General features: G+C 44.9%; 1 protein-coding gene across 2 annotated transcripts in view; it reads right to left on the bottom strand.

The window, feature by feature from the left end:
- Positions 1-22,687, bottom strand: part of FLOT2 (flotillin 2) — an 85,254-nt gene that overhangs the window by 7,838 nt on the left and 54,729 nt on the right. The window contains exon 3 of one of the 2 annotated variants that reach the window (XM_088459017.1): positions 16,195-16,285. In XM_088459017.1, the coding sequence (XP_088315143.1) occupies positions 16,195-16,285 (91 nt within the window). Of the gene's footprint in view, positions 1-16,194; positions 16,286-17,842; positions 17,934-22,687 lie in introns of both variants that reach the window. The other variant, XM_088459018.1, reaches the window with a different exon arrangement.

Consider the following 22,687-nt stretch of genomic DNA (forward strand, 5'->3'; position numbering starts at 1 on the left):
ACTGCAGTCCTGTATACATACAGCCATGTCATACGCAGGTAGCATTCTCTACCACCTGTTCAGTGAAACATTATACAGTTTCAGGAACGATCAGAAAACATAAAGGAGAAGGCAAATGTCATTACAATTAAGTCAGTTTACGTAACAAATAACTTTTTTTTTAATTATATTTGACTATAAAATACATGTCATGAATCCCATCACTAGATCTGTACTTCTGATGTGTAGGGCTCACTTCTCCTTTATGTACTTGTAGTTCATTGATCAGCAACCTCACTTATTAAAAACACAAAGGCCGCAAAGTCTGTACATTTTTTAAAAGGCTAATGATCACACACAGATTCAGGCTTCCCTTGTGATATGATATTAGGCCACATGGTCACTCAGAAGCTATACATTAGATTGTCTACCAAACACAACACATAAGCTGTACATGCATTGGGAAATGAATGAGCATGTAACATATGGCCTGAAGCACAAATCAAAGCCCAGTAAAAGATTCTTATTAAAAAGGGCTGCTAAACATAGAATATACATGGTTTTACATAAAGGGTCTACTCTCTTAAAAAATCTAGGTGTAACATTTCCAGCAGCTAGAAGGAAACACTTTTTCCTTAATTGCACCAGACTCCCTATTTATAAAGCTATCAGAGGATACTACAGCAAGCCCCCTCCTCCTCCCCCCATACAGTACTGGCCTATTCTCACCTATCCATATCAAAGCTCTTTTCAGCTGCTAGAGACTGAATAAAGCACTAAAATCAGCATTTGTTTAATAGATTTGCCTTCTAAAATCTGACAGCTAACATACTCTCATACATTAAAGCAAGCTACCAGTGTAGATTGTATTGCTAAATGTACAATGCATGAAACGAAACGCCCATGGAAAATGGACTCACTGAAATGTGTCAAAAGCCCCCAATGTCCCCATTCATCCTCTCCGTAATACGGATCAGTCGTCCTGTCCCCTTTGCAGAAAAGCATCCGCAAAGTATGATGTTTTCACTCCTATGCTTCACAGTGGGTATGGTGTTTTTGGGAAGCCGCTCATCATTCTCCCTCCAAACACGGCGTGTGGAGTTTATACCAAAAAGTTCTATTTTGGTCTCATCTGACCACATGACATTCTCCCAATCCTCCTCTGGATCATCCAGATGTGCTGACTTAAGCAGGGGGACCTTTCGGGCGCTGCAGGATTTGAATCCATGACGACGTAGTCTGTTACTAATGGCAACCTTTGTGACTGTGGTCCCAGCTCTCTTGAGGTCGTTGACCAGGACCCCCCGTGTAGTTCTGGGCTGATCCCTCACTGTTCTCAAGATCATTGATACCCCACGAAGTGAGATCTTGCATGGAGCCCCTGGTCGAAGGAGATAGTCAGTGACCTTGTATTTCTTCCACTTTTTAATAATTGCGCCAACAGTTGATCTCTTCTCACAAAGCTGCTTGCCTATTGTCGAGTAGCTCATCCCAGCCTTGTGCAGGTCTACAATTTTGTCCCTGGTGTCCTTAGACAGCTCTCTGGTCTTGGCCATGGTGGAGAGGTTGCAGTCTGACTGTTTGAGGGTGTGGGCAGGTGTCTTTTACACAGTTAACCAGTTCAAACAAACAGGTGCCATTAATAAACGAGTGGAGGATAGATGAGCTTCCTAAAGAAGAAGTAACAAGTCTGTGAAAGCCAGAATTCTTGCTGGTTGGTAGGTGTCCAAATATTTATTTTCCGCAAGAATATACAAATAAATTGTTTAAAAATCATACAATGTGATTTCCAGAATTTTTTGTTCAGATTCTGTCTCTCACAGTTAAAGTGTACCTATGATGAAAATTACAGAGCTCTCTCATCTCTTAAGGTGCAACAACTTGCACAATCGGTGGCTGTCCAAATACCTTTTTGCCCCAGTGTGTGTGAATGTGTGTAATATATATATATTTAAACAGCATTTTATTGGCTATCGCCTATCATGTGTTTTGGATAGCCAATATAATAAATCCGAATATGCGGTAAAGTGGCGATAAGAACCGAGTAAATCCGAACCCGCTCACCCCTAATTATTTATATACACACATACATACATACACACACACATATATATATATATACACATACACACACACGGGTTTGTGTGCACAAGCCTGCAAAGTCTGAGAGCAGAGGTCTATAGAATGTACATGAGAATTAAATGTCCATTGTCAACCTAAAAGGTCCATGACCTTTGCACGTATACTAGCTAATGTTCCAATGTGCATATTTATATTGGACCAATGTATATTTTAAATTTAGCAGCCTTTGAAAATATATACAATATTTTTAGCAATTAACAGAAAACAGAACTTCATGGAATACACATTTAAATAAGATGATCTGCAAATTAAGGTTAACTTTTCTGCTGCCTTCTGGCACAAACACAAGCATGGTTCAGTCTAGCCTATCTACTTGTGACTTGGATATTTGAGACATAAATTCAGTTTGAAAAAACTAGTCTGATTTCTGACAAACACCTTTTCCTATTCACTGCACCATAACTTGTCAGGCAACCATAACTAGCTTTTTTTTTTTTCTACTCTGTTAAAACAATGTTGCTACAGGGGTATTCAATTAGCAGCAAAGAGCATGAGGTGGTGGAACTGCGACCACCAACATCACGGTTGTTTCCTCGTAACCCATAAAGGTACACAGGAAACACTTATGTTGCTGTACCTTAATTACCAGAGATATGCGCAGCCGGACATCACGACCGCACATTTCCGATAATTGAATGCAGCTTTATGGCAGGGATCTAAAATCAAAATCAGCAGGATCATTACTGGGCATGTTCCTAGCCCTAACACCATCATCAGGCTCATCTTCTGACTGCTCTAAAAAGCCCAGAATGGTGCTGGAAGTGAACCTACGAGTGTTGCCCAATGATTCCAGGCTGCAGAGAAGTTCATCAGTAAACTGGCAGAACACATAACATTTGCATATCATATCAATTAGATAATGGGATTTGTTATCTTCACTAGCTATACAACATATCACTTCTATTCTCATTACTGTATATATAACTTAATTTTGTAGAACATAACATATAAACCGACATGGACATAAAATGTGCATACAGGAATCCTGCGGAGAAAAAAAACATACCATTATGAGGTGAGTATACAACATATGCCATGCATTAACTAATGGGCAATTTAAGATGTCAAGAAATAAAGAGCACCTTCAAATTGTACCTTTTGCAGACAGCTTTGGGCAGTGTAAGATATGTAGGCCTTAACGTAACATATATAAATATGACAATCTACATCTTCATAATGGCTGCATGCACTGGGTGAAGGCAATGCAGGTCCCAGATTGGAATAGAACATCTTAATTTAATTTTACATCTTCCAGCACTCATCCTGTTCAGAAAATGTAAAGGTAGTGTACGCCCTTAACATCTAGAATCATCCAGCAGTAAATAATAACACAAGGTGCGTAAAAGGTACGCCCTTTGTATTCCTTAACATCTAGAATCATCCAGCAGTAAATAATAACACAAGGTGCGTATGAGGTATAACACAGAAAATAGCTTTAGTAACAGATTACTTAACAGCACCTTTGAGTTTAGGTTAATGCACATCGAAGAACAATTAAAATACTATATACTTGGGAGTAAAAAAAAAATATATACAATAGTAAAACATGATCTACCTTAGGAGAATAATTAGTGGCAATGTTAACATTTGAAATTAATAGTTTCTTCAAATGGTTGTCAAAAATCTGGAAAGGTTCCTGAATTGTTTTGATAGGGACTACAGATGTGTCCTCGCACATCTTTGCTGCAGTCGTGCCAAAAAGCCTCTCCTGGCATGCCAGGTATTGTAATGCTGGGTACACTGACAGATACATTGGCCGATCAATTAATTGGCCAATGTATCTGCTGCCCGTCGGCCAGTGTGTAGCCGCGATACATCGGTGAACGTCGTTGTTCACAGACATATCGCATTGGCTATGCTGCACAGCCGATGGACAGATATGTCTGCAGACATATCTGTCCATCGGCAGGTGTGTACGGGAGGTCTGCAGACCGCGGCAGCCGCGAGGCCCCGACCCGAGGACACAAGCTGATGATGGCCGTTCAGTGTGTATGAACGACTATCATCTGCAGATACATCTGTCAGGTGTGTACCCACCTTAAGACTCTGCTATTTCCAGGCGACTTTTTTTCGCCGACAATGCATCTAAGTCACAATGCAATGTGACTAGGACGCACCAGGAGACTGTGCTGATGAATTTGAAATGCAACACTTGTATATCTGTGTGTGACAGAGTCTCTGAATCAGCATACGAAGTGCTACGATGCAATGGCCGCAGCTTTTTTCACACCAAGTTCTGTTAAATACTCAGTCGTTCACAGATATACAAGGCTCACATATCAGATTACTCAGCACGGTCTCCTGGTGCATCATAGTCACATCGCCACTTAGACACACTTTTGGCAAAAAAGATTCCCGACGAGTTGCACAGGACCTAGCTCATCAGGGGATCAGGTCAAAATACCGACAGTCAGGACGCAGACGCTGGAATCCCAACACCTGTCAGAATCCCGTCGGCGGCATCTCGACGGTAAGTACTGTAGTTAGGGGGAGAGTTAAGTTTAGGGTGCGGGGAGGTTAGGTGTAGGCACAAAGCAGGGGACGGTTAAGAGTGAGGGCAAAGGATACTGACCGACAAGTATCCTGTCAGGATGCCGGTGTCAGGATTCTAACTACTGGGATCCCGAGGGGTGGCATCCCGTACCCAGTCCTGTCATGCTGCATGGTGTATTAAAGATAGATGTAGGAGGACACATCTCTATGCTTTCCAGACCGATGTGGGTCTCAGATTTAAAAAAAAAATTAAAAAAATTTGTGGGCAGTCATCCGGCTACACTAACAAGTGCCAGTGATGCCAGAGGTCAGCTACTTAACTTAATTACAGAATGGCTGGTTTTAGTCCAATTTGCCCATTTACAGTGACTGTCTGTTGCTCAGACTCAGGCTCTTGGAACAGATGTCAGAATCACAAGGTGTGTGCCATCCTAGGTAAACACTGCCTACAGCCCATACTCAATATTACTGCAGATCTTTCAGTGATTAAAGTCCATGCTGGTTAGAGGTTGTAAGGTGGTTGTTCGGTACTATTTCAAAAGTCTATAAAGTGGGTGCGGCTAGCTAAGGAGCTACAAGGATGCTGCATCACAAGAAGATTCAGGCTTCCATCTGCATTTACAGCAAAAGTTAAATTATTTGCTATGGTAAGTTGTAGAAAGCAGGAGAAACTACACGCCACCATTGAAAAAAGGTTGAGATAAAGGTGGTGCTGACTAATGGACACACATACGAAAAAACAAAACAAAAAAAAAAAACCTAGGCGCAACAACAGCGCAGCTGCAAAGCAGCACAACACACGAGGTGACAGGACAGGACAGAGTGCTGAAGTGCATTGCACATGAATATCATCAGTCCTTGGTTTTAACACTCATTGACCTTCGTTGCAACACTTACTACTGAGTCCCAGCTGCACATACAAGCAATGTCAGCACAAGAACTGATCATCTTCAGCTTCATGTATTGGGTTTCCATGGACAAGTAGCCACACAACACTCCGGAGTGACAAACCACACTGCAACAGCTGGCAGTGAGACTGATGAATCTAATGCCAGCACAAATGTGTACTTTCAACTAATAATAGTATGGGCATGTTTTCATGGTTTTAGCCTGGGTCCCTTAGATCCAGTGAAGGTAAATCTTAATGCTACAGCACAGACTGATATTCTAGAGAATGGTGTGGTTTCAACTATGTAGCAACATTTCAGGAAGGCCCTTTCAATTTTCAGGCTGACAATTCCCCTGTGCACAAAGCAAGATCCAACAAGAAATGGTTTTAGTAGGTTGGTGTAAAAGAATTTAATTGGCCTGCACAGATCCCTGACCTCAGCCTCATCGATCACCTTTGGGTGTTCAACTATGAGCTAGGCCTTATTGCCCAACCATGCATTTGTAGTTGAATGGATGCGAATAGGCATAGATACGTTTTCCAAAATCTAGTATAAAGCCTTCCCAGAAAAACGGAGACTTAAGACCGCAAAAGGCAGACCAATTCCATATTGATGCCCATGGTTTTGGAAGGAAACGTGCTAGGTTTGGGTATCCATGCACTTTTGGCCATGTAGAATACTCACTCAGAAATATATCAGCTCTGACCCCTCCAAGAACTGTTGAGAGCAGAGGAAGCAACATGAAGAGGACAACACACATTCTCAACTTTACTTCTAAAGGTTGGCAAGTAATTCATGGTACTCAGATTTGCGAACTCTCTTCAGCAAGGTAGAGATTGACTCTTATTATACGAGGATAGAATAAGTCCAAGATCCCTGACCCTCCCCCAGCAGCTGAGTGGTGTAAACTGTTGAGCCCACAATAAGAGTCTGAGGCACAACTTCATCCATGTTGTAACTGCAATGCTCCCAGGGGGTTTTCCTGTACTCTCGTCCCATCATACAGACATCCAGGAGAGCCAACAGAACAATGGGGAGGACTTCCACTTGGCCATCAAAATATTACTTAAGAAATGAGCTTCCATTCAGCCTGACACAGTGTACATCTATTTCCGCTACGGGAACTGATCTGGTGGCTTAATACTACCCTACTCCAGTTGTCCAGCCATTGCTGCTTCAAACTTTTGACAATTACTTCACAAAGAACAAGGTCCCAGACAATTTTCACTACAATGACGTACACAGCAAGTGCATACTAATACAGCTACTTGCAAATACGCAGCAGAGCTCATTGAAGCCAAGGAAAAGTGGTTGTCTGCTACTGGAGGTGCGCTGGGCTCTGATATAATGTCAAGCAACATTACTAGAATGAGGCTAATAGTAAAGGCATTTGTTAATATGATGATAAAAAGCTATATGGGTTTTAGGACAGACAAGATTGTAAAATCCAGTGTCTTCAACTTGCCCACATAAAATTTGATATGGTTTGGACGTTGCAGCCAATACAGATGATAGCGCAGTCGAGATCTAAGTAAAACATTGTGGAAGCGCGCCTCCCATGTCTCACGCAGGGCACTATTGGCTCGATTGATGAGTCACTTGTGGCGCAGATAAACTCCATTGCCTTTTTGCAAATGCCTACAATTAAAAGGTCAGCTCCACAAAGCTTCTGTTTTCTATATTACAGGCTTTGGAAGAACGCGGTGATGCCTACTTTCGTAGTGCCTTTAGCTTGTTTCCAGACATCTCTTATCATTCAACGTACCTATTCCAGCAATTCTGAAAGTAGGCAGAATATTAGCTTACCAGTTACTTACAGTCACTTCAATATGTGGATCTAAAGGTTTTAAAATGTGGGTCAAGTGACTCAGGGTTTGTGTATTTATCTTTCAAATTACTTTTTGTTTGAACAAGCAGAAGATCGGCACAAACTTCTGCAGGAACGGTCTCCAGATTAAACACACAATAAGTGTGAACAACAGATTTACATTCTAGATAAAACTTTATCCTGCGTGACCTGCAATTGCTTGTAATAAATAAAAATTATAAAATAGGTTCTTCAGAAAAGGCGGATGGCAGAAGCACCACCTCTTGGAGAGTGAACGTAGTACCATTTTCTGGTGTCCAGCACGCCACACTGTACATTCAGTGACATATACACTCCCTGAGTGTAAGAAATCTATAGATTGCGGCATTATCACTACCTCTCTTGCCCTAAGATGGGTTAGAGGTCTCTGTCGAAAGTTTTCACATAAGCAGTAGCTCTCCACTTTGATGAATATTTCACACCGCTCATGGCATAATGCGTCATATCTGGTTGTAATATGAGTGTACCCAAATTGGCGAAAAGTTATCGCCACTAAAGGGCATATTCAATTAGGTGCGAAGTGTCAAAACTTTTCGCAGTCATTGCTGGTTTTCCATACAGAATAGTATCGCGAGGGTTCCCACTTATCCCCGTATTCAATTAGAAATCGTCGAAAACAGCACCCGGCGAAATCGGAGCTAGCGAAAAGTACTGTCAAAAAAATGGGGAAAACAGTCTGTACCCCCTGAAAAACTGCACTAACATAGGGGATCACTATACGGATGTTCTAGTACCCCTAATAAAGCTAATCTGGGTACTTAAGTTTTCTCAATTGCTTGCTATTAGCGTCTTTGCATAAGTGGTGAAGAATGGCATTAAGCAATATTTTTTCATCAAAAATATGAGATATGGTAAGAACTTACCTTTGTTATCTCTATTTCTACGAAGTCCATAGGGTTCCACAGGATACCCTGGGGTATAGGTGATAACATCAGGCATCGGGCACCATAGAGTTAAGTTTTCAGCCTCCTAGGATGCACTAGGGTCCCCCTCCTATACCCCGCCCCCGAGCCAGTTACATACCAAGCCATAGACCGGAGGAGGAGAAGGAAGAGAGAAAAAAGATCTGGACACACACAAGAATCACATTCTCACCAGAGGGAGATGGAAAAACCGGTGACCAGAGTAAAGCCCATTTGCAGCACAGGTGCGACAGGGCGGGAGTCCTGTGGAACCCTATGGACTTCGTAGAAATAGAGATAACAAAGGTAAGTTCTTACCATATCTCATATTTTCTACATCAGGGTCCATAGGGTATCCACAGGATACCTTGGGGATGTCCCAAAGCAGTATCCTTCAAGGGTGGGGACGCTCCTTTGCAGAAAGGAGAATCTGCCGCCCGAAGGAAGCATCCTGAGAAGCAAGTGTGTCAAAAGCATAATGCCTGACAAAGGTATAGACAGAGGACCACGTGACCGCCTTGCAAAGCTGAACAGCCAAGGCGAGCTGCCCACGAAGGACCCACAGACATCGTAGAATGAGCCTTCACAGAGGGTGGCACTGGAAGACCCTCATGAGTGTAAGCCTCAGAGATCACCATGCAAATCCACCTTGCCAAAGTCTGCTTATTGGCAGGCCAACCCCTCATGTGAAGTCCACACAGGACACAGTATCCTTCAAGGGTGGGGACGCTCCGGTGCTGAAAGGAGAATCCGCCGCCCGAAGGAAGCATCCTGAGAGGCAAAGGTGTCAAACGCATAATACCCTCACAAAGGTATGGACAGAGGACCACGTGGCAGCCTTACAGATCTGGACTGCAGAGGCACCACGTCGATCTGCCCACGAAAGACCCACAGACCTGGAAGGCCTTCATGAAAATAAGCTTCCGAAATTGCCATACGAATCCATCCTGCTAAAGTCTGCTTTGAAGCAGGCCAACCCTTTTTACGGAAGCCATAGAGGACAAACAAGGCGTCCGATTTCCGAAATGAAGAGGTGCGGTCAACAAATTCTTAAAGCCCGCACAACATCCAGGGTGGTCTCACCCGCTGAAAGATCTGGGGAATTAAAGGCCGGCACAACGATTTCTGATGTGGAAACTTGATACCACTTTAGGAAGGAATGCAGGACAAGTGCGAAGCACCGCCCTGTTCCTATGAAAAATTAGAAAAGGGGGTCGACACTTTTGGCCGAGGCAATGGCCAGAAGGAAAAGTTGTTTTAGCTGTAAGCCATTTGAGGGCCACTGAGCAGAGGGGTTCAAACGGCGGTCCCTGAAGAGCCACCGGTGGAATAAAAGCTTCTGAAATTGCCATACGAATCCAACCTGCCAAAGTTTGCTTTGAAGCAGGCCAACCCTTTTTACGGAAGCCATAGAGGACAAACAAGGCGTCCGACTTCCGAAACGAAGAAGTGCGGTCAACATAAATCCTTAAGGCCTGCACAACGTCTAAAGTAGCCTCACCCACTGAAAGATCAGGTGAGTTAAAGGCCGGCACAACGATTTCCTCGTTGATATGGAAACGTGAAACAACTTTGGGAAGAAATTCAGGACGAGTGCGCAGCACTGCCCTGTTCCCATGAAAAATCAGGAAAGGGGGTCTACAGGAGAGAGCCCCTAAGACAGAAACACGTCTGGCCGAAGCGATCGCAAGAAGGAAAATTGTTTTAGTTGTCAGCCATTTAAGGTCCACTGAGCCAAGTGGTTCAAACGGCGGTCCCTGGAGAGCCCTCAGGACCACAGCTAAATCCCAAGGCACCACCAGTGGAACAAATGGCGGCTGAATTCGAAGAACACCTTGCATAAAGGTGCGCACATCAGGGATTGTAGCAATCCTACAATGGAACCAGACGGACAGGGCAGATACCTGCACCTTCAGAGAAGCAAGGCAAAGCCCATGGTCTAGTCCTGCCTGTAGGAAAGCCAACACTCTAGACAGACGGAACTCCCGAGGGGCATAACCTCTCGGTCGACACCTCTGGAAGAACGTATGGCACACAAGATGGTATATCCTTGCAGAAGATGGTTTCCGAGCTCTTAGCATAGTTCGTACTACAGAGCTGGAAAACCCCCTGGACCTTAACATGGCCGTCTCAACGGCCACGCCGTCAAAGACAGCCGAGTCAGGTCCGGGTGAAGACAAGGACCCTGTGACAGTTGGTCTGGTTGCAGCGGCAACCGCAGAGGACTGTCCACGGACAGACCGTGAAGGTCTGAGAACCAGTGCCGCCTGGGCCACGAGGGAGCTATCAACAAGAGCGTCCCTCCTTCCTGTTTGAATTTCCGGATTACCCGTGGAAGGGAAAACGGAGGAAAGAGATATGCAAACCGGAACGTCCACTGGACGGACAGAGCATCCACCAGAGACGCCTTTTCGTCTCTTGTTCAAGACCCGTACACCGGCAACTTGTTGTTGTGCCGTGACGCCATGAGGTCGATCTCTGGAAGATCCCACCTGTTCACCAGAAGTTGAAAGACGTCTGGGTGCAGAGACCACTCCCCTGGATGAACGTCCTGGCGACTGAGAAAGTCCGCCTCCCAGTTGAGTACTCCCGGGATGAATACGGCCGATATGGCCGGGAGATTGCGCTCTGCCCAGACCAGGATGCGGGACACCTCTACAAGTGCCGCCCGACTTCGGGTTCCTCCTTGCCGATTTATGTAGTCCACGGTGGTGGCGTTGTCCGACAGGACCTGCACGGGGTGACCGTGGAGAACCCGATGTGCCTGCTGGAGAGCGTTGAAAACCGAGCGGAGTTCCAAGATGTTTATTGGAAGCTCCTTCTCCGCTTGAGTACATCTGCCCTGGAACAAGTGTGGACCAGTGACCGCTCCCCAGCCCGGAAGGCTGGCGTCCGTTGTCAACTGGACCCAGTTCGCCACCCAAAATGGACGACCCTTGTTGAGATGGGTCGTTTGCAACCACCAGGCTAGGGAGAGGCAAACCTCCGGAGTGAGCACCATCGTCTGGGACTTCAGACTCTGAGGCAGTCCATTCCATTTGGACAGGATCAATTGCTGCAGAGGTCTGGAGTGAAACTGGGCATATTCCACCATGTCGAATACTGACACCATGGAGCCCAGTAACCTCATCGCCGAGTGCAGGGACACACGGCGACTCTGCAGACAACTGCGCACCCTCAACTGCTACCAACAATAGGTCGTCCAGGTACGGCAACATGCGGATTCCCTGCAGCCGCAGGAAAGCCGCCATGACCGCCATAACCTTGGTGAACACTCGTTTTGATGTCGCCAGGCCAAAAGGTAACGCCCGGAACTGGATGTGATCGTTGCGGATTCCAAACCTGAGGAACTGTTGATGGCGTAAAAAGAATAGGGACATGCAGGTAAGCGTCCTGTATGTCCAACGACACTATGCAATCGCCAGAATGATGGACCGTAGGGTCTCCATCCGAAACCTCGGCACCCGCAAAGACTTGTTGAGGGCTTTGAGGTTGAGAATCGGACGGTACAACCCATTGGGTTTCTGCACCAAAAATAGATTGGAATAGAAACCCTGGCCCCTCTGGGAGAAGGGAACAGGCACTATAACTCCAGCCTGGAGCATAGTGTGCACAACTTTCCGCAGTTCCATGGCTTTGTTCCGGTCTAAGGGAAGACCCGTGGTGAAGAAACAGGATGGGGGTCTGTGCCGAAAGGAGAGGGCATACCCGTGAGAAACCACCTGTGAACCCAATTGTCCGTCGTAGTTACCGACCAACTCTGGGAGAACTGCAGCAGGCGGCCTCCCACTTTGGGATCCCCCAAAGGGAGGCCCGGACCGTCAGACCGCAGGTTTGTCATCAGACTTAGGGGCCGGACGTCTGGTACTCCAGGCCTGTTTCCTGGGCTTGGCCGATTTCTTGGGGCCAGCCTGTCGGGGAAAAGACTGTGCTTTAGGCCTACCCTGGGCCCTGTAAGGCCGAAAGGACGACGTACCCGAACTGGAAGGGACCACAGCAGACGGGAGACATGCTGATTTGGCTGCCGCCAGCATGGCCACAATTTTGTCCAGATCCGGACCAAATAGGACTTCTCCATTAAAGGGTAAAGCTTCCAAGTCCTTTTTGGAATCAGCGTCCGCCTTCTAGGATCGCAACCATAAGGAGCGACGAGCAGCAATAGCTGCCGAAGAAATCAGAGATGTGAGGGTACTGATATCCAAGGCTTCATGGTTGTAAGTGTCCGAATCCCGGAGATTTGCCTACCAACTCGGCCTGTTCAGCTGAACAGTCGGAATCCAAAGACGCCTCCAAACTATCAGCCTAGCGCTCCATAGCTCTAGCTACCCAACATACATCCATAACCGGTCTGGATGCCCCCCTCCCCGCGAGGGAATAAATGGACTTTAGGCAGATCTCCTTCTTCCGGTCCGTAGCATCCTTCAAGGAGGACATGGGCAAGGTGGCACTTCGGACTAAGCGTGTCACATGAGAATCCACCTGTGGAGGGGATTATCCTCTTAGAAAAATAACTGTCCGCAAACGAGTAAGCCACCGCAAGACATCTTTGAGGCTGATACCGTTTGCCAGGGTGTTTCCACGCCTCCTCTAAATGGTCTACTAACTGACCCGAAAGAGGAAACACTGTGGCGTCACCCTTAATATCCTTAAAAAAGGCATATTTGGACCTGGACACCGAAGGATCTTCATCCTCAATAACTAAAGCTGTGCGGACTGCCCGAATAAGACCAGGAATATAAACCTTGGACTTAGCGTCCAACTCTTTAGTACGGAGAGGTTCTTGGTCAGATAGATCCAGAATCTCTCCATCATCGGTCGTCACATCGTCATCCTCATAAGGAGCGGACAGAGACGCCACCGGCCGCTTATGTGGCCGCAACACAGACTCCCCTTGTAACACGTCCGACAAATGCTGTACAGAACTTGTCAGTGTATTAACCCACGCAGGTTCTTGAGAGACCTGGGGAGGGGAAATCGGAAGACTGTGGGGTACCATCAGTTGTCTCGGGAAACCCTGCATGGGTGACGACACCACTGACTGCTGGGACAATCCCATCTGTGAAAACGCAGGTGGCGGAGCTAACTGGCCCACTAGGGTTGTAAGCGCTTTGGCGTAACAAGCCCAGGGCGGTTCCTGTACCGGAGCCGTGACAGTAATTGGCCGTGCCAATAAATAACACTGCCGACACAGCCCCTCCGCGTTACCCTCCCCCTCCGCTATAGGTACTTTGCACGTAGTACACAGAAGCTGGAGAGGAAATTCACTCTCAGACATGATGGTAAGAATGTGACCCCTCTCACTAATACTCGTTAGTATAGTGTGAGAACCACCCTGCAATCACCGCACCGAAAGGGCTTTAGCAGAAGAAGAGCAGGGACAGTGAAATGGCTGAAAGTAAAAAGTGAAAGTACAGGCAGCAGACGCTAGCAGAAGTCACATACCATGCAAAGAAATTAATCCCTGCACTATCAGCGCTGTTCCTCAACTACGCAGACACAGAGCCTGGTAGGACACAGCGCTGCATACAGAGACCTGTTTCAATGGAGGAGAGGTATGCCGGGGGACCCAGAACACGATGCCACCGATCTACAGCTTCCAGCAGCGTTCACCATGCTTTAGGAAAGATAGCCACCGAGGAGCAGAGAGGAGGCCGGCCTGGGGGAGGAGCGCTGCCACAGGGCCAATCGGCAGATGCAGAGAGGGCTGTGTGCAGCGGGGGAGGCACCGGCTGTGTACAGGGAAGGCGCGCTTACCAGCATCCCCGGATCAGTACCGGCGTTCTGGTACCGGCGTGGTGTAGGGAAGAACGCATGGACGTCAGAAGTGACTGTCCATGCTGTACTTCCAGATGTGCAGCCACAGCTGCCGCGAAGAAAACTTCAGGGGCTATCCTTAGCCCCCCTCTAAACAGGTGCTCCGACTCCGAGCCGGGCACCAACGAAATTGAGATGCCTTGGCTCGGGGGCGGGGTATAGGAGGGGGACCCTAGTGCATCCTGGGAGGCTGAAAACTTAACTCTATGGTTCCCGATGCCTGACGTCATCACCTATACCCCAAGGTATCCTGTGGATACCCTATGGACCCTGATGTAGAAATAACTAGTTCCAGCAAATTTGGGGTGCTAGCATATTTTAAAGTTGCTAAAGTGAAGTTTAAAATAAACCCCAAAGAAACAAAAACAAAAACCACCTGCCGCAAGCACCTGCAATCTTAAAGACACCTGGCGCATACCTGGGGACCCCCTGAAGTCTATTTCGCTAGCTTTTAAGTTTGTCCCCCAACTTTGGTCTTTTTCGCCCCAAATTGAAAGTACTTTTTTTGTGGTGTTAAGGATTTTTAAAAAAAATTTTTGGACACAGTTTAGCTTTAGGGGACTGTCCCAAGGGTGCAGGGGTGTTCCCGCAAGTTTGCACCCCTAAACCCCAATTCTGCACTTTTTTCCGCCTGCTTTCATAGGCGAATCTTTTTTGGTGATTCCAAAGCATTGACTTTCCGCACCGGCGAAAAGTCTTTGGAATTGAATACGTGGATAAGTATGGCGATAAGTACGGGGATAAGCCTGGCGAAATGACGTCACCGGCGAAACTTTTTCGCACCTAATTGAATATGCCCCCAAGTCTCAGGTGATGTCATTCCACGTCACAGACCACAGTCTGCCTGCTCTTGCACCACAAATAATTAAAAATTGGGACCTACAAGGGTCAAAAAGGCAAATTGAAAGTACTAAAAAAAAACAAAAAACAAAAAAAACACAACAGCTCTAAAAAAAACCAGGAGGTGTTACTCAAGCACATGTGAGATGGGTCTAGGGCGGTTTTATTGCCACCATATGGAAACAGTCATTCCCAGGCATAAACTTGGGTAAAAGTTACATTAAATAATGCAGGTGGATTACATCACTATGTAAAGTAACTCTTATTTACTGCAACTATTTTCTCATGGCTTGGATTCCAAAAAGATATAATATATTAGCACCAGTTCTGTGACCTAAATCCCCACCCCCCATAGTCCCTCCCCAGTGCCAGTCTTCTTATTGCTCTCATTTTATCTAGAATGTTATGTGCTATTCTTGTACATGTCATTTTCTTATGGGTGTTTTTGACATATATATGTACATCAGTTTCTGATTAACTAAAGAGCTCATTTGTGAATTACATAAGGGGGTGAATTTAAAAAAAAAAAAAATATATCACAAATTTTAATCAGCATTTATAGAATATTCTAAACCATGGGCATTAATATTATTTGCATGAACTGTAGAAGACTTTATAAAAGAGTAAAAAAAAAAAAAAAAAACCTGGGTTAAGGATGCACTTTATGTGAAATTATATATATTTTTAAAGAAAAAATAATGATGTGCTAGCAAGACACCTGGCGTAGAGTATTACAGTCTGTGCCTAATACTGAAAGCCAGTATTTTTTTTCTTCTTCGTTATGCAGGGTAAGATTCTTAGTCAGCTTCATACCCAGTGGCATTTTACTTGCATCTTTAAACATGGAAACACATTTCATGTGGTTCATGCAAAAAATGATACAAGTGGCATTCCAAAAAAAAAATGCAACATGAATACAAGTAAAACCGCCAATGAATAAAGTAACACTAGAAACCAGGGTTTCAAGCACCAATTTGGTTTATATGAATTTTACATGTGCTACAAAAACACACATGTAAAATGCATTCGGAATGGAGCAACTTTAATTACATTTGAGAAGTAAAGATTTCCAATGAAGCACCTTATCCAATGAATTTGGAGTAATAACAGTTCCATTCTGAATGAGTTAAACAACTTGTCATTTAAGTATGAATGTTCTTGAAGAGTCTGTTAACACAGGCCTGACGCGCCAATTTGTCATGGCATCAGTTGGTATCCATTCCTGAAGACATGCATTGCCAAAATGATGTGCTGTGAGTTACAGTACCTGGGCCACACCTGTGACAGTTAAAGCTACCCCCTCAGCCGTCTCTACGTCCTCGCACCTGGGCTGTAGCGTCATTATCTCTAGGGAAATCCTGTCAAAAAAGGTAAAACATTTGCATATTTTCCAGTTTGTCAACATCAACTTTACACTTCCTATATATCTCCTCCCCCCTTCTAGCCCATAGTCACATCGTACGCAATGCTCAGCTCACATGGTCTGCATCACTGCTCAAAGAACAACCTGTTTCCTCATTCCAGAATGACATACGCCAGCAACAAACCGGATAAAATGGTACAATTTACCTTTATTGCATGTTTTGCTACAGATTTGTGCTCAACAATAGCAGACATTTCAAAGTAGCACCAATGAAGCTAGACACATTATAATTGTAATACACTAGAGCAGTAGTTCTCAAACTCGGTCCTCAGGACCCCACACAGGTCACTCAGCAGGAGCACAGGTGTAATCATTACTCACTGACACATTTTAAAAGATCCACAGGTGGAGCTAATTATTTCACTTGTGATTCTGAGGAGACCTGGAAAATATGCACTGTTTGGGGTCCTGAGGACCGAGTTTGAGAACCTGTGCACTAGAGTAAGTAGAACCTATTCATATTTGAGGTATGTATGCCTCAGTATATGTTACTTATGTTGTTGAAACATGGTTGTAAATAATTAAAATGGATAATCAATCCTTAACAAGGTTATCTTACAACAATCTTAAGGGGCCTATCCAATACCCGACTTTGTGAACAATCTAACCAAAACCAGGTGGTTTTGGTCGCATTGTTCACAAAGTCGGGTAATGGATAGCCGGCAAGGACCAGCGATGCGCGTGCACGCTGGTTCCTTGCCGCCCCCGACTGTCTACTGAACATGCCCGTCAACCAGACGACGAGCGTCAGGTTCGGCATGTTCAGGGATAGGAGGTTGGGCTCCTTCACTGAATGATGTTCAGTGCGGGCACCGCACCTCGGCGACCTGAAGGTCTGAACGCTAGACGTTCAGACTTTCAGGTCGCCTAATGGATAGGCACCTTTATCATGCAAACTGAATAATCCCACTGCTGGTTATCAGAAAATGCAAATCCTTGCTGTCTACAATAGAGGTAAATAATGGGATATAAATTAAGTGTATTGAACATGCTACAGGCTGGAAGGCCCAGACTGGACTGAGCAGAACTAGCGGCTGTGGTGGCTGATGACAGATGGGAGGTAACAGTCCATCAAACTTCAACAAAACTAAAGTGGAAAGTCAGCATATGACAGAACAAGGCGTCTTACCTTCATTCTTCATATATATGCATTTCTGATTTTAGATGTCCTTTAATTGAAAGGCATGCCCAATGTACGGAAACATTTTAGGTTGTTGCCATCTTTAGGTCAATGGTTTTAGGATTTAATAAAGCTTTAAAACATTTTTAAAATCGCTAGAGCTTCACATTACGTCCAAATGTGACTGCTGGCTGTACAGGAAAAGGGGGGAGAGAACAGAGGAAGGAAAGCTGAAAGCTTAAAACTGGGAGAAACAGTAGAGATGGTCATAAGCGTTGTTAGTGGAGAGTCCTCTTGCTGCCGCTGCTGCTGTTTACAACAAAACAAAGAAAGAAACTGAGGAGCAGAGTTAGGAAGCTGGAAGTTTATTACCTGTGCAACCCCCGTTACGTACAGAGGGACCCCCTCCGATGTCTCAATATTCTCGCAGCGACATAGGATGGTCATAACCTCCAATGACAGTCTGAGCAGCATTAAATGAGGGCAGGAGGACAGCAAATATACAGAGCAGTTACCAGAGAGCAACACACAAACCAATTTCACCAAAAGGAAAAAGAGGGGTGTAGTGTAGTTAGTCTGATTCTGCTGCTGTAGGAGCAGGCATGCACGGTGTCCGACTGTAGCTGGAAAGTGTGTTATCACAAACATCGGGTGTAATCAGCAATCTTCATTTCTTTATTACACTTTGGCACCACCACACACCTGTACCCTGCTTCTACGGTCATATGATTAGAAACAGCCTGTGCTATATGTGTAATGATTAAAAAGGGGAAACAGATTAAGGCGTTAAAAGAAAAAAAAAAAAAAGCATTCTTAGCATGCCGATGCCACACACCAGATCCATTGGGGCCTTCATTGCAGCACCTAGTGCCACGTCACTCTGCTACAGGCATATTGCTTGGTCTGTCTCAGATGGGGACTGACACCCATTTGGCCTGCTACTGCCAGAGAGGTGTGTGGCATGTGCCTGATGCAGCAAACAGCTCCTCCAAGGCAAGAATGCTTTTTTATTATTATTTAATTACATCTTCAATCAAAACTACAGTCCTTGATATGGTTTCTGGCCTGTACCATTGCTGGAAGCCACTGGTAAGGCAGCAGAAAGGGGAGACAAGTGAAATATACAGTAAATCATATCTATGTGAAACCACAAAATGTCACTTCCCTAATTCATTTGTCTACACCTTATGAGGCTCAACGTGTTGGGGTTCATTATACATGGTAACAACAGAAGCTGCGGGCGGACTCGTTACAAATGTTACTTAGATCTCCTTCACCTATAACTTAAAACTTATTTCAGCTTCCATTCTACCAGCAAAAACCTCACAGCTGCAGTGTCCAAACAATTTTGACATTCACCTCACAGGCTCTTGTTGGTAATTACCTACTGTGTTTTTGTGTGGAGATTGGAATGCTTAATATAAATAGGTATTAAGCCCCTTCTCTGTGTCTTCACCAAGACAGTGGGATGCTACCATCTGAGGGGGAATTCAATCAGCCGTGATAAGCTGCTATTTCGAAAAAACAAAACAAAACGGCTTATCGTGCACATATGTTCTTATCGCACTATCCGATTAGCAGCAATTTTTGTCGCGGGAGCGAACACTCCATACCATTTGTGACAAAAAGTTTTCACCACTTCCTGAGTAGTTGCAAAGTTGGTGCAAAACCCCTATTTTTGTGTGAAAATGTGCAAAGTGCAGGAAAATGGGCTAATTGATGTGGGACAGGTATATGGGGGTGCTGTATGAATGGGGCAGGTGTTTAAGATCGCAGGTGGGTGTTACAGGCATATATTATGAAGTTTTTTTTTAAAGTATCTTTAAATGAGACAAATATATATTTATAGGCATTTTTATGCACCCCCAATTTAAATAGAATATTTAGCAAAAAAAAACCACTTTTCAATATTTCACTGCCTTAGAAAAATGCTTATAACAGTCATTTGACACAATTTAAAGGATCCCAAATACTTTTAATAGGGTCACTAAAACACTTCTATATTCTTATCCTATATCACTTTGCCTTTTTTTTTTTTTTGGAGTGCAGGAAGATTTCCCCATTCTCATCTATACTTTTAACTCTCTCCAACCCCTAACCCACCTTTAGTGGTGCCTAACCCTAACCTCCCCCCTTAGTGCCTAAACCTAACCCCCCTTCCATGCACCCTAAACCTAACCCCCCCCCCCTTCCTCTAGCCTAACCCTAAGTCACCCCGGGGTGTCCCTAAACCCTCCATCCCCGGCTACGTGGATACTTGCCCCCGGCGATGGACAATCGGTCGGCGTGGGGATTAACATAGACGTTGGTATTTCGACGCCTATGTTAGATTCCTTGCCGGGATTACACTGTCGGTATGGAGACCGGCTCATAACTACATACCAGATTTATTTATTTATCTCTCTTTATATCTCTTTACATTTTTACCCAAGGATTAGTACATCTTTACAGGTCACCTAGAATGTGCCTAATATTTTCTCAAGAAATGGGTTTTGTTTTCTTAGTGCGATAAACACCTTTAGTGTTTATGTGAATCTCAGCAGCTGTCTTTCACCTGTAATGATACAGCACTGAGCTGAGCGCTCGCAACCGGGTTGATGGTTAGGCCCTGCGGTCGCACTGCGAGTGCGCAAGCCACGGAGCAAGAGAGAGATTCTCTTGCTCCGGAGCACACTAAAAAAGGGCCAGCTGTCTATGTTGATCGACAGCTCGGCCCATTTTCACTAACTGATGCATTCCTTAAGGAACGCCTGCCGTTTTGTGGGCGGCCGCACTGACATCACAGTGATGTCAGTGGGGAGCTTCCTGCTCGACCAGAGCAGGAAGCTCCCTGGGGCTTGTAGTTTGCCAGACCCAACCTTAGGGTCTCGTCACAAGCCCCGATGGTCGCTTAGATAGCGACCAGGAGGCCGCACTTAAATATACAAGCGGCCGCCCTCATTCAGAATGAGCGCTTGCTTCTTGCGAGCGCCTCTGAATGAGGGCCTGTGGTGGTGAACTACAGCTCCTGCCATCTGTTGCATGCATTCTTTAGCAGCTCTAAACCATACAGGACTTTTCTTGGTAACATCTCCACCTTGTTGCCTGCTTCATGGTTGAACAGCCATTGGATCCAGCTGAATAAAGTTAAAATATGCAAATAAGGTGCATAATGAAGTTTGAAGTAGCAAGGGGCAGGACAGGCGTCCTATGGCTGTACAGTAACATCTGTTGCCCTAAGCAACTAAACTAAAACACCACTACTCCAAAGCTGGCATGCACCATGTTGTATTAGAGAATATGTAAGTTTGAGCCTGAAAGATATACTGTTAGCCATGCCATCATATCCTCTACATAGTGTAAGAATAAAGGGGGCAATTCAATTAAATGTGATGTTGAACAGTGCCGGGAATGAGTGCCTGGAGCTATTCAATTGGCCACGCTGTTAACTCGCAACTAGAGTATTTCTGTTCGCACCCTCCTGAGGTGCAAGCAGAAATCGAACTAAACTAGTGCCACAATGCTGGTTTTGGGCGTAAGCGCTAACAGCATCGTGGCCGACACTTAAGATGGAGAATGCAGGTTACCGCGACTAAACCCCTGGCATTAGGCACTGTAATCTGCCTCTCCCGGCTCTAGTGCAGGGCGCGAGGGGGACAATTGAATAGCTCTGGGAACTCATACCCAGCGCTATGCAACATCACATTTAATTGAATTGCCCCCAAAGAGCCAGTAAATACTACAGAAACTGAGCATTGGACAGAGATTTTGTCAGATATTTATTTGAGCAGAAAAATATGGCACTCTAGTAGAATTGATTAAACTCTGGAACCGGTGTTTTTGAGCATATAAGCAACATTTCAGGCAGATCATTGCACTTTCGCAAGCAGACCTGTTGAAACAAAGATCATAAGCTTTAAAAAGGTCAAAATGGAGCTAAAAAAAAAAAGCAGCTCCAATGACAAATGTCATTACTAAGCAGCAACAAAGGGTACAAAAAAAGAAAATGGCAGAAAAAAAAACAGAGAAGACAAAGATCCACGTCCTCTCATTGAAGGAGCTAGGTGAATCTAATACTGGTTGCTGCCTTTTTAAGGAAAGGAGAAGGTTCCAGAACGTCTCACAGTGACTTTGGAATAGGGAATTTCTTTTTTTTTAGCACATGTTCTACCATTAGAAAGGGTCAATACCAATTCTTTAAACCAACTGCAATAAATGTAAAAAATTTTAACACCTCACAGATGGCAGGAAAACATTGTCTTGTATAAGGCATATGGGAGAATAGAATAAGCTGGTTACATATTTCATGGTTCTTCAGACTTGTTTATGGCCGGGTACACACGAAGAGGATATCGGGATGATTTGCTGTATTGGAACGATAAATGGTTTACATCGTCTAATGTGTACCCACAATTGCGATCAAGTCACCAGATTGGAGAAATACAGCATGTTAAAATTCCCTGACTCGTCGATCCAGACCATTTTTTGGTTGGAACCTGCCAGTCTGGGAAAACCAAACATGTTGAATTTCTCTGATGCCCTGAGTCAGCCATCGGCAGAAAGGAGAATTACGACAGTCAGTCGCATATGTATGGGCCCTTTAATCACAAGTCAAAAAACTGTCTGAAGAAGAGGACAATGAACAGCATAAACTGGTTACGTGAAAAGCGTAACCAGTTGATGCTATTCTTCTATTAGCTTTATGCAAAAGGTTGTTTTCCCTGCATGGGGTCTGTGGCACACCCAAACCGTACCATCAGCCCGAAACAACTGGAATCGTGAATCATCAGACCACGCCATATATTGCCAGTCCTCCAGGGTCCAATTAGCAACATCACAAGGCGAACTAAGGCGCTGTGTCCGGTGTCGTAGTATATTAACAGGGGCTACTAGATGACGCTATACGGTGAACAGGGTGTATATTAACAGGGGCTACTAGATGACGCTATACGGTGAACAGGGTGTATATTAACAGGGGCTACTAGATGACGCTATACGGTGAACAGGGTGTATATTAACAGGGGCTACTAGATGACACTATACGGTGAACAGGGTGTATATTAACAGGGGCTACTAGATGACACTATACGGTGAACAGGGTGTATATTAACAGGGGCTACTAGATGACACTATACGGTGAACAGGGTGTATATTAACAGGGGCTACTAGATGACACTATACGGTGAACAGGGTGTATATTACGAGTCAAAAACTACTGTATTCTGCTACTTAGCAACA

This window comes from Taudactylus pleione, unplaced genomic scaffold (assembly GCF_031769625.1).
Source record: "Taudactylus pleione unplaced genomic scaffold, aTauple2 ptg000886l, whole genome shotgun sequence".
NCBI lineage: Eukaryota > Metazoa > Chordata > Amphibia > Anura > Myobatrachidae > Taudactylus > Taudactylus pleione.